Genomic DNA, 13,148 nt, shown 5'->3' with positions numbered 1-13,148 from the left:
CCATTCTCTACTCGTTCCTCCCTCCTTCCTATATTTTTCACTCCCATCACCCGCGCCGTGTTGTTCAGGTGACCACCATAGATAGAGACAGTGACGCCGCCGCGCTTATTTCTTCCCCTTTTCTTTAGAACATCTACGTGTGCTCAGATTTGGGTGCACGTTAAAGAACCCCAGGTGGTCGACATTTCTGGAGCCATTCACTACGGCATCTCTCATGCTCGTATGGTGGTTTTGGGACGTTAAACCCCAACAACAACGAGAAGCACACAAGCTACCCAAATCACAAAAATAATGAAATATTAGCAAAAATCAAAAATAAAGATTATTTCGCCGCACGTTCAAATTTTGTGCTACAAAGGCTTTCATGTAAAAAAAAAGCAGCAGCTGTCGAGCTAACACGCAATAGCCACATTGAACGATGCTAAGTGTAGAATCTTCTTATAACCAGCCAATGAAAAGGGAAGTCAGAAATTTAACATCTGATGGTTGAGTTCATTAATTCAAAACTTGGGGCTTGCGACGGCTTATCATTTCTAATCAGCTGATCAGCGGCCATTATTCTGTATCAAGGCTAGACACAATTGTCATGGAACTGAATTTTGCTCGCAACACTCGTGCTGAATTGCGATCTCTTTTTTTTTTATTTCGAAGTTTATTCGGTACAAACCACTGGAGAAGATAGCGCATTATTACTGTTGTAGTTGCCAACATTGTTTAGTCCAGCAGTAGCATTAATTCTAAGCAGCTGATGGACGATTTCTTTGGATAGCCAGCATTACTTGCCTTTTCCGCGTTTCTAACCTGTTTTTCGCCTCAAGTTGTCAGCTTCATTGAACTTCTACCAGGTTCTCGCCAATTTATTATTGACTCTCACCAAGCTGGAACACACTATCCGAGTGCAGTTTTATTATTGACAGTATGCTTTTTCACACTTCAACGCTCACCAGAACCACTGCGGGGTGAAAAAACGAACCTGCATGGTGTACGGTGAATAAAGAAGGGAAAAAGAGGGCATTTCACACTATGCAGAAACGGCATTTCATTAGGCGTATATTAGCTTCGTGTAACATATTTTTATGCGTATTTTCACTCAATGCGTTCCTAGTTTTATGTTGGCACTATTTTTATAATGCGTGTAATTTAGTGTATTATTCCACCATTATATATTATACGTTCATCGTGTGTCCATTCTGAAACCAGCAGAATCCCTGTAGATAAATTAATTAAACGGCAACAATTATCCGAAAGGTGCCTAGACACGGATGCCACAGCAATAAATTATACGGTTCCGCACTGTCAATGCTAAGCACGACTTCATTTGCTTCGTTGTCTTAGAGTCTACTTTGTCAACAGTGTAAGCGCCTAAATGACATATTTGGTAAGCCTCAGCGTCCTTTTGACTCGTGTGGCTTTGCTCCATGACCAACGTGCACTGATAACCCATCAAACACCGGGTTCATTACCGAGAGAAGTAGTTATGATTTGGGTGGTTCGAGAATGAATTTCATGAATTCGATGGTTCGAAGCATCAGCACTCAATTTTGCATTATTCGTTTTCCGGATCCCAGTGTTTCCAAAATGTGCAGCTGACATCTCTGGAAAGAAAAATTCGTCTGGACACGCCATCACACTCATATATTCCTGCTGATAGTAGCTACATTTAAAAATGGGGGAGGGGTGGTCAGGAGGAGAAGCGAGCTGTAATGTTTACTTACATATCATAAAAAATGTTCTGTCGTAGAATTGTTCCTTCTTTTTAGAAACATTCACCAGTGCTCTCCTTCGTCGTCGTTACTGGTGTGGCAGCACCTAACAATAATAATAATAAATGCTAGTGTTTATACCGTAAAGCATATTCTGCAGCATATGCATTATAGAATGACTGCCCGTTCAGCGTGTTGGCATACGTTCACGATGATGAAGCGCTAAAAAGAATGGAGAGCGTTGAAGAAAAAAAAACAGTGAAAAGTGCTACTTGAAACTACCAGTTCTGTTTAGAAATATTGCCCCCATATCCATAAAGTATATACGTCGTCGTTAAGAACGAGGACTAACTACGTCATCACGCTTAAAAAACATGAGCCAAAAGCCGCACATTCACTAGCACCGATCAAACAAAAACACCCATTTTCACAATCTCTCTGAAGAAGCAGCCTCACAGTGAAAGAGAAAAACGGGCGGTTGGCTAGCACAGCCTATCCCACTTTTCCTGATAGCAAATGCTTTAACGAGAGATTGGTTGGTGTGCTTGTGAATGACAGTGGTTTTATCAAACTCAAATTGGTGCATGCACTCTTTGCAGTGCATTGCAAGCATATGCGAAGTCCCTTTTCATTAGCTTTCATGTTCGCGAAGACGTGACGTACATTTAAGCATCAGCCCATCTCACCAATTTATTGCTTTTCACGTTTAAAAGGAATCACATACACGTTTTTTTTTTTTTTTGTAATCGACAAATTTGGTACCATGTCTTGCGACGCATACGAGTGATGATGGTTTTCACCTGCGGTATGTAGTATAACACGTGAACATCTTCGGCTCCTTCCTTCAACCAGATAAAAAAAATGAGAACAGCTGTCTACCTTGTTTTATCAGTTTAAAATTTACCCCCCACCCTACTTCATTTGCTTACTTTGCATCCCGGAATTAAGTTGTTACATGTAATGTTTTGGTTATGCGACAGTGATGAAAGACAATCTGCAATATCCTTTGTTAAACAACAGGAATTGGCTATTGCAAAGGGCAGTAGTCTATATTATGTAAAATCTTGTCAAAAAGTTCAGAAATTTCTCATCTTAACGAAGGCTTTCTGTGAAAGCATTTCTCAAAGGTGCATATAGCTATGCGAACTGTAGGCGCTTACTATTTTCGCTTTCTCTTGTGCGTAACGTATTTCATATGTTCGGAGTTCGTTTGGATCACTGGATGGATGGATGGATGGATGGATATAGCTGTACCCTTTAGATCGGGCGGTGGCTAGCGCCACCAAGCCGTAATACCTAATGAACCAAAAACTATATTTATTTTTTTCCTTAAAAAGCGAGTTTGAGGATTCGTACTTTGCAGTGAAGAGTTTAATTAATCACTGGGTTCATTGTTTAGTGCCGCCTATGAACCACCAATGACTTATCTGCTCTTTCTTTCATTTCCAACATGTCGCAGTGCACCAAAACTACGTGGGTTGCGACTCCGAGAAGACGTGTTTCTTCCTGTCCGTCGTGTTGTGCGATTCAAACACACAAGGCCTGCAGCAGTACCGTGCGATCCTCTGGAGGAAGACGGTTGGTTCACTTTACTTCGCCGCTCAAAGGCGCGTCGATGCGGAAGCCCCACACGCATACTATATAATGAGCTCTGTTTTCCGAAATTCAACCTGTTACGTTGTGAAATCTCATCGTATTTCCGAACGAACACTCGGCGCACCGTAGTGTCATCATATCGTGGAGGGCTAGAGGCAGACATGTTTCAAGCTTGACGAAATAAAATTGTACTCGAAGGCCCGGGACGATTTACTTGTTGCAGTTAACAGTGTTCGAAAAATAATTTGTCACTCTCAAGCCAATGTTTCACGAAATGCGCTTTGTGCTGGCGAAGAAAGGCCCCCTTGTCGAAACAATGGCTCCAGAAACATCACTCGTTCAACCACCTATTGATTGTTAGGTCACAGTTTTTTAGTGAACGTCTGAACTGTCGGGATTTGAACATTATTAGAGCTCGGTGCATCTGTTATTTCTGGCTGCTTGCGAGCAAGTAACTGGGAGGCTGAATGACGCGTATGAAACGCACATGGCGAATGGTCCGTGTGAAACATTTCTTTTTTCTTTTGAGGGCACGTAAAGTGAGGGGCACCGATAAAGCTTTTTGTCGTTTATAGACTGCATGCAAGAGCTTGTTCAGCAATACGGTGTACTGTTTGACCTGTACGAAGTTTTTGTGCAGCCAGCTGATTTTGTGTCCCCCCCCCCCCAAAAAAAAATAATGTTCCTTTCGTTTGTTAAAAAAGATAAGGTAGCTAAATAGAACAATAAAGCAGAAGTCGTTTGAATGAAATGAAATGAGTTCACACGAAATGTATAAGTTTCTTTTTTTTTCCTTAATAAATATGAAAACGAATACACAGCACAGGCGAATGTGAAGACCGTGCCCGTACCACTCTACCATTATGAACGTTCTGAACATTGAAATTACTAATACTAAGGGGTTTCTTTTGTTATCATCCCGCGCTGGTTTTCTAGTGGCGCACTTCCGTTTCGTCTAGTGATAACTGCATTGTAGAGGTCTACAGCTAAATGAATTTGCGTGGCACATGTTTGCTCATATGTGGAACCAGAATTAACGTGCACTAGTTTCGAACTGTGTGCTTGCGAGCTCGAAAGTAAATGCGGTCATAAATTAAGCTGTTTTCCTGCCATTTTTATTTAATGGGGAGGATATGAGAAATGGAAGTGTTATAGCAACGTCTTTACTGTATGGTGTCATTGTGTTTAAACGTATGCTTATAGGGGGCCCAAAGGATATGTCTCTCCCACACACCGAACAAGCCGCTTACAGTCAAGTCAATACTGAGGTAAGCTTGGTGGTTTGGATATATCTTTTGTTGCCAGGAATGGGAGGCATTTTTGTGCTTTTTAAAGAGGGTTGAACAACATACACATTTTCATTCAGAAAGCTCACGCATGACCCCCACGCAACTATTTTTCCAAACTATTTCTCGGCAGTACTACGGCTGCGTACCGACCTCACCTTTTCGCCCAGCGAACGATAATTACGTCAATGTCGAGCAAAGTGCTTTGCCCCACCCTGGAGCCCCACCCTGCTAAACAGTCCCGAATAAAGCTGGCCGACCTTGTTTTTTACGACTTGCCGAGTTGTGAGGAGGGCCGCTGTCAGGAGCACCCCCGGCGAACCTGTTTTGTTTTCTTTTTTTACGTGTTACTAAGTTATTTTCGAAGCCAGCGTTTAGCACTCTTCGGGCAGAGTTTTTTGGTATTCCTGGTATAAAAAATGTTTTGGTGCTCCCTTCATGAAGCGCAGCATATAGCTTCAAATGGAACGGCTGACGAATCTGGGTCGTATGAGACTGTCTTTGTGTGAGTGCGTGTAAGTGTGTGTGTTTGTCTTCACACAAAGAAGGCGAGAGTCTGTCATGAATCTGCTTCCCTCACTAGGCTGGTCCGACTGCATCAACTTCGTTTTCGATATCCCAGAAATCTAAGTGACAAACACATTTCAGCGTTACCTTTTTTTTTTAAATTCCGCAATGGGTATCTTCAAGCATAGATATTCACAATGTTTTTGCACTCTTCTAACTGGATGAGCGGATGCAAATACCCATGAGATGTTCTGCGCCCAACGTCTTGCCATGAAAATACACTGTCCTCGCGTATTCATATGCACTTTATGAATTTCTTTAATATATGCATTACACGAAATGTCCCTTTTCTCTTAGTCAGTCACTATGTACAACACCACTATTCCGGTAGTAATAGGGTTACTATATTATTACTTCACTTAAATTATTATCACTTTGTGTCGCAGTTTTTCTCATTTTAACTCTATAAACTATGAGGTCCACGCGTTAGATTTGAAATAGTGGCCTCCCTCCCCCTTCCTCGCCCTGTGTTGTCGCTAAGCCAGTGAAAATTGATAACACTTCTCTCTCTCTCTCATTCTCTCTCTCTCTCTTTCTTTCTTTCTTTCTTTTTTCTTTCTGTCTTTTCTTCTTTCTTTCTTTCTTTCTTTCTTTATTTTTTTCTGTCCTTCTTCGCAGCAACTTCGAGACACTGGACAGGATCGAAAAGGGCCCCAAAGAGATCTTCACTCCAGACATTCAAAAGGTGGGCATCGGCGTAGCTCCTTGGTTCGCCTCTATACGCACTGGTGGGCGCGCATCTCGCGACCGCGGTCCCCGCTCGGCCCTGCGCGAAACTGGCCTTGGGCTCGCGTATACAACAATCCAGCCGAGGTCTAATCCACATTATATGCAAGGGCGTGCGGTATAAATTTAAGCAATGGCGTCGCCTGGTAATCGAGACTGTACCGTTCGAATTTGCATGCATAATCCGACCTCATCACGACATTTTCATGGCGCTGCGCGGCTGCTGCTGCTTCTGTTTATAACTGTGGTTCTGTTTCTTTCTGAATCATGTATAGACAAGGATAGAGGCTCGGCCCGCCTGTTTGCCTTGGCAAGCGCCTTCTCGGGAGTCTCCCCGCTTTAGAGCAGCGCTTTCTTTCTATAGCAGCTAAACATTTGCTCAGTAGCGCGTGGTGGAGCAAAAACAAAAAATTCGTTCGCGATCGGGGAAGAGGTGGTGAATATATTACGAATATAGATGGTCTGCTGCTCACACTGCTGCACAAAATGAACTCGGACTTCGGACAGCAATGTATATAATATGCTGAGTAAGATATATCGTCACGGCCGAGAACTTTTATTTGCGCGAAGAATAAGGATGAAAAATGACGGAAAAAGACGAAGTGGACGTGCACTGAGTTACCCACGGCAGAATCTTGCAGCTTCACTTGATCGTGTTTGATTCAGTGTCGTAGATATGAGCGGTATAGAGTTACGGGTACATCGATTCGTTTCCATGTAGGCTGACAACTGCGACGTGGTGCGAACACAGTGAGCGAACTCGACGAACTTGTGCGCGTGTTGCGTTCCGATCCCGCTATAAACAAGTGTATGAAACAAATCACGGCCTTCTTATTAATACCAATTTGCAGAGGTCATAAGGAAAGGATCAAGTCTGACATTTCTCTTTGCGTGCGTGGTACGAGATATAAAACAAGAAGTTATCTGGCTATGGTGCTATATAGTAAACTACCTCTGCATCCATAATATAGGGGCATCTAATCATTGCCTCCTAACACACATGCGTGCCGTAATTACTACTGAAATCCGGTGCTATAATGCTCGCGTACGGGGTAGGCACGAACTATTTTATCTACGTTTCATATTTCTTTTCTAATCGTTTTTGTAGGTTCTTTTATTAACCTTCCCTTAGCTACATCATTACAGTGCCACTTTGTTCTATGGTCACTTTATGTCTGACATAAGTTTAAACATCCGATAAAAGAAAAACACGTTTGCATTCCTATCCTTAAAAGTTTTGCCACGAAGGTCTTGCTGCAGTTCGAATAAATGTGTTAGTTCGTATCGTTTAAATGAAAAACATAGCTTCTTTTCTCGCCGCCAATGTCGTTTGCTAAATTTCAGCGAGTGCACAGCGAGCGCACATGCTGAATAAACGAGTGCACATATCGCTGTTGCCGACTTAATTCTGCCCCAAGATGCCCCCTCTCACATCGGCTTTTGAATGCACCGCCACACACACACACACACACACACACACACACACACACACACACACACACACACACACACACACACACACACACACACACACACACACACACACACACACACACACACACACACACACACACACACACACACACACACACACACACACACACACACACACACACACACACACACACAAAAGGAAAGCGCATTCTAATATGAGGTTATAAAGTGTGCAGTCTATAGCAGCGTACGCGTGTTCACTCGATCTCCTTCGACAACTGCGGGTGTAGTGGTTGCCCCATAGCGGCCTGTCATTTGAGCCCGAGGTTTGTACCAGGATGAGAGAGACCTTCGACGATCGGTGCGTCCAGTCGCGTAGAAGGCTGTTTCCAAGTTGATATACGGCTTGCGTCGCAGCTTATTTCTTCCTTCGTCCTAACAGTCGCACGCATGCATGCACGTCTCTTCCGCAGCGTGATTCGCAAAATTACGTCCCTCGCAAGGCCTGCGAAAAGCTCCTCTATAACCGTGCTAGGTGGTGCCCAAAAAAGCGAGCGAGAAAAAGTGAGAGGAAGGCGAAGGGCTAGCGGTGTCGTATATAGTGGGAGAGGCCGACGCACCAGGGCGTTCAGCCAGCGTTTGGCCTGCGCGCATTGCTCGAGCGAAATAGAGAGCGTGAGCTGCAGAGGGACGAAAGGGGAGGAATGGCACTTGGTAACGGCGCTGAGCCCCACGCCTCGTGCCACTGGTACGAGCACGCATTCGGAAGAAAAGTGGCTTTGCCCTTGCCGAGTGGTGTGCTTTTGCTAATGCTGGGGACGGTACACCTAACGAGCCACGGCATCCATTCTTGTGTGGCTGTGTTTCAGATAGACTGTTAGAGCCGGAATATATATATATATATATATATATATATATATATATATATATATATATATATATATATATATATATATATATATATATATATATATAGGAGAATAAAAGGAGTTTGACTCACAAGTGAAAAGATTTTTTACTTGACGTTTCGACCGTGGGCCCGGCCTTCGTCAGAATGAACCCGGCCTTCGTCGCTCGCGTGCCCAGGAACATTTTTTTAGGATTAAAACAGAGAGCAAAAGAAAAAAGCGTGAAAAGACGTGTGTTCCCTTTGACACATGTAAACGGGTTGATTTTTTTTTTTCATTTTTCTTTAACAGCTCTCTTTGAAACCCTTCAAGGGCACTAGACTATGTCAGTTGAATTAATGTGTTCTTCCCCGTCTACATTTGCTACGCCTTGACGTGCCAAATTATACACGAGCAAAAGTAAGTCTGCTCTATCGGCGGTGCCTTTTCACTCGTGTCTTACGGTGAGTGAATTACCATCGTTGCCTGCGAAAAGGCTTAGACGAAGACTCCCCTACCATCATCGTTCGACGTTAGTGTTGCTGAGTGGACACATTCAAGTGCTCGTTTCGTAAATCGTGGTACTTTTGGACGCAGTTGGGTAAAAGCGTAAAGCAGTAATACGCACAACTCGATCTTGCTGACTCCGTGATGATGGAAAGAGTGCAAGCTACGAACGCTGAATATGGTTTTGAACCGTGTTTAAATATGTAAACGGTGGGACACGTGGAAAGCTTCGCTGACTGAAAAAGCCGACCGCTTATAGGATTAAGTGCTCCTGTATATGACATAACCGTTTTTGTACGAAATCAATAACCAGTACGCTGGCGCATGACGACCGTTAATCGAGAGCTATAACGGTATATTTATGGCCTTATGTACGCACCCACTTTACAGTACGCTGCCGCAAATCCAAGATTACCGCTATTTTCTTTTTCTTTCTTTTAAGTTGCCCCCAGTAGAGTACGATTGGTAAGCGATGAATGTGTTACGAAGCAATGAAACCGTAGTTTGCTAATTACACCAGATATAATTCAGTCCTAAAACGAATAATCTGGCCCGTCGGCACTGTTGAAGCAAAACGAGCACGTCGCATTCGTTGAACGACTTGTCACTGCCATCATCATCATCAGAAAAGTACCACTGTCACCGCATAAATAGAACTCCGAGTACCCAATGCATGACGAATCACCATTCTTATCAAGCTATTCCGCCCCAGAAGTTCGCACTGCGAATATCGGTGCACGATTGAATTCGCCCTACTGGTAACGGCATTACCTGCCGTGTTCAAAACAGGTCAGAGATTCCGGGGAATACATTAGCTGTGAACCCACCCAAAATTAAAAAAAGAAATACTGCCTCTTTTGATAAATCCCAACAGTCTCTCCGAGTCCTCACGGCTGTAATGTGCTCGACAAACCTCGCATGATACGCGCTGCGCTTGACGGATTGCAGATTATAGCTTGCTGTGTTTGAAGTTCTTGGAAACGCAAACGCAAATGATATTTCACTCGGACAATGTTGCCGGAAGTTGTACGCTGTTGGACAATGCATTTTGGCCGGCTAATTACTAGAGCCGTATAAACTAATTCTGTCCACGCCAAATGCTACTGCGTTCCTACAGCGGGTCAGAGTCAAATCAAGTTATCCTGTTCGCATAATTGTTAAGAAGACAGACAATGACGTCTTTGTGTCACGTAAGCGAAATTCGCGAGGTATGTGTTATCGCGCATCCGTCAATGGTTCGGTTCATTTGCTAAAAGTGATAATTAAATGGACTCTGGCTCTTATGTTTGTCGTTTTCTTTTTATATTTTTTACAGGACCTGCTTTTGCTGGAAGAGCAAGAGGTAAGGGTTTGCACTTTCGTCTCGGTCCAGAAGAGGCAAACTTCCTTAGTAATTTATACTACGATAGGTTGGGGGTGAGTTTAGCGTACGTCGTTTCATGTCACCTTCAGGCAGATACAAAGAGTATCAGTTAAACGAAAACTCACGGCCCGAATTCACGTAGCCATACGCATTTCCCCCCTAAACATTCCATTCATGATAAAATTGTGTAACAATTAAAATATTCATATTATTGTGTTAATATGTAAATTATTGATGGTATTCTTCCCTAATAGTAAATTATCCATCGTTCCGATTTATTGTCGTGGGCCCTTTCGAGCAACGCTACGGTAGGTTCAAGTACTTTTTGTTTGTGTGCGAATTGAGGCCCACAGATAACCGATCTGCTTTCAATGGCTGAGAGAGAGAGCAGCACCTTATTCGCAAAATTGTTTGCTCATGAGCTCATTTGGCGCATTCCTATAGTAACCGGGCGCATTCGCTATAGTAACATCCCCTACGTTACGATTCGCTGCCTTCATCTGTGACTGCGGCGAAATAACTTCGTTGCTAATATCAATGCTGATACGTTAGTGAAGTGACGTGACAACCTTATTTGATGGCAAAATTTTGAGTGTACGTATTTCTCAAACAATTATTTGCTTTAGCATACGTTATATCTCTCTACTGCTCAAATCTCAAGACGCTCACTTGACGTCGGCCCAAATCGCCGGATGCTGGAATGAACGTAAGTCGCGTGAATAAATGTCAGTTGCACGAAGGTACAGCTAAAACAGGGAATAATTTAACTCTGCTGCTTATTTGAAATGTATAAATGATGCATAACCATGCAGATAAAGTAGGGACAATTTATATTTGACAAAGTTGTGCTTTTCACAGGTGAGGACCGAACTCACATTGTTCGCAATACGTGTGAGGGCGTACCTGTAATGAGGGTCAACGAACATGAACTTTGGATATTTTGTCGATACATTCTATAAGGAGCACAGTCACTCTCGAAAAAGTTAACTTCTCCGCTGTATGACTCAGACGTTGGAAAGCGACGCTGTCTGTATTCAATTAAGCTTTGCAGAGCACGTGTGTAGCTTAAATTAGAGTGAGCGCTATGTTGCACCTTACGGAGTTGAGTGACACTGACGTCCTTTCCTTCCTTCTCTGTCACAGGGATCCGTGAATTTCAAATTTGGCGTCCTGTACGCTGAGGCTGGCCAATCTACCGACGACGAGATGTTCAGCAACGGTAACTTCCTCTTGCTTCTCCAGTGGCGAGTGATGTGCGTTTAAAAAATGCCCCGACTTTCCCACTTGAATTTCTGATTTCTGTTGGCTTCCATGACTCGCGCTGACAAACAAGGCTTACTCGCTCGCTCGTCTTCGCGTTTTTCAACAAAAGTGCGCGTACGTTTAATTTTGAAACCTCTGGGGCTCAAAAATATGGTATATCTCGACAAAGAACAAAAAATTAGGCAGAAATGATTCATGGATTTCCTTCCCCATACAGATATTTCACCTTTGTTGAAGAAAGGAAAAAAAGCGCAAGTTGTTCCCGAGCTTGTAGTTTTACGAATCGCCTGCTACTCCTTTCTGCAGCAAATAAAATCGGGGAGGAATCCTGACAAGATTTCTTCATTAATTTGTGTTTTGCTTACTGGAGTGGTGCTCTTTTCTTTCGAAACAGAAGTGGGGAGTCGAGAGTTCGACCGCTTCGTCAACCTGCTTGGCGAGAAAGTTCGCCTGAAGGGCTGGGACAAGTACCGAGGAGGCCTGGATGTCAAAGGTAGGCACGCCCGCACTCCAGGTGTGTCTCATGCAGCAAGACAGCTACCGCCAGCAGCAGCGCGAGCATCCGCATAAGACACACGTCAAAAATTCACTTTATAGTGTAACGTGTTGCTCCTGTTTCTTTGACTGTCGCCGCTGAAGGCAAAAACATCATGTTGCAGTAGAGTTGCTTTATAGTCCCATGTTATATGTGAGAACGAAATCACAACTGATTTATGCAAGTGGGTGTGTGAACACTAACTAGCTGTAGCGCAAGTGTAATGAGCACTGCATGCAATGCGCATGGGATGACGCATGACAATTATACCACCAATAAGGTATACGTTTCTAGTTTTCACAGCCGGGCATGCTTATCACCCAACCTAATTGTTAAAAGGCAGCGCAAACTATACACAAGATAAAAGAGCGCTGCTCATTAACAATGATCTTTAACCAACTCACCCAGTCCAGTACGCTGTTACTATCACTTATATCCATACTTATCACGAGCTTTGCATTACGTACACGCTGATTAGAAGTCTTGTCGTCTACGTAGTGAAACGTATACCCTATGTTCTCCTTATAGCGTTAGCTGAAGGGACAATCTTATTTAGTACTGACTATATCCTGAGCGACCAGTGGCTTTCGGTATAGTAGGTTTAGATTCCGAAAGATATATTGCGCCTTCTTTTATGGAAGATACATGGATAAATTTTGCCCGTATGATGGTATATTATGGGTGAGAGATTTCGGCTCAGCTATGCATGCGGTGCACTCTCACCTATTTGGGATTTTCATATGTGCTCACACCAGTACTGATGCTGAAATAATATTATTTTTGACGCTTTCAGGTGACATGACAGGCAAGTACTCTGTCTACACTATCTACGAGGGCCACGAAATCATATTCCATGTCTCTACGTTGCTTCCTTACTCCAAGGACAACAAGCAACAGGTTAGTGAATTTAAATTCAAGCGTACGAGAGTAGAGAATGTGCATTATGATCCTCTTGAAGATAGAAAAAAAACGACTCGTCCGTGCGCTACTTCCTCCCGTAACCAGCTTCATGCATGGGCTCTAGCGCTAAAGCTTGCCACGTTAACAGTAGCACTGGGACACAGAGCATAGCGAACGGCGTAAACAGTTTTAAGTAGCAGCTGTTGCTATTTCAGGCAAGCTAATGTGCCAGCTACAGACCTGACAGAGCAAGACCGTCGGAGCGCGCGCACTTCTCGCAACGCGAACTGTTTCACGGGTACACGAGTTCGCTGCCTGGATGCATTAGGCTTGCGTTGAAGTGACATTTCAACAGCCTATCTCTTTCATGGTGTCAGCATA

At 43.5% G+C, this 13,148-nt stretch overlaps 1 protein-coding gene across 6 annotated transcripts in view; it reads left to right on the top strand.

Annotated features, from left to right (window-relative positions):
- The window catches only part of LOC119187884 (GTPase-activating Rap/Ran-GAP domain-like protein 3), a 458,831-nt gene that overhangs the window by 388,132 nt on the left and 57,551 nt on the right, over nucleotides 1-13,148 (top strand). For all 6 annotated transcript variants that reach the window (XM_075878790.1, XM_075878791.1, XM_075878787.1 and 3 more), the window contains 7 exons: nucleotides 3,163-3,281; nucleotides 4,503-4,567; nucleotides 5,771-5,837; nucleotides 10,022-10,048; nucleotides 11,213-11,288; nucleotides 11,727-11,825; nucleotides 12,661-12,764. In XM_075878790.1, coding sequence (XP_075734905.1) covers nucleotides 3,163-3,281; nucleotides 4,503-4,567; nucleotides 5,771-5,837; nucleotides 10,022-10,048; nucleotides 11,213-11,288; nucleotides 11,727-11,825; nucleotides 12,661-12,764 — 557 coding nt within the window. The remainder of the gene's footprint in view (nucleotides 1-3,162; nucleotides 3,282-4,502; nucleotides 4,568-5,770; nucleotides 5,838-10,021; nucleotides 10,049-11,212; nucleotides 11,289-11,726; nucleotides 11,826-12,660; nucleotides 12,765-13,148) is intronic.

The sequence above is a fragment of the Rhipicephalus microplus genome, chromosome X (assembly GCF_043290135.1).
Source record: "Rhipicephalus microplus isolate Deutch F79 chromosome X, USDA_Rmic, whole genome shotgun sequence".
NCBI lineage: Eukaryota > Metazoa > Arthropoda > Arachnida > Ixodida > Ixodidae > Rhipicephalus > Rhipicephalus microplus.
The sequence above is the reverse complement of the archived record's forward strand: the minus strand, read 5'-3'. Positions and strand labels throughout refer to the sequence as shown.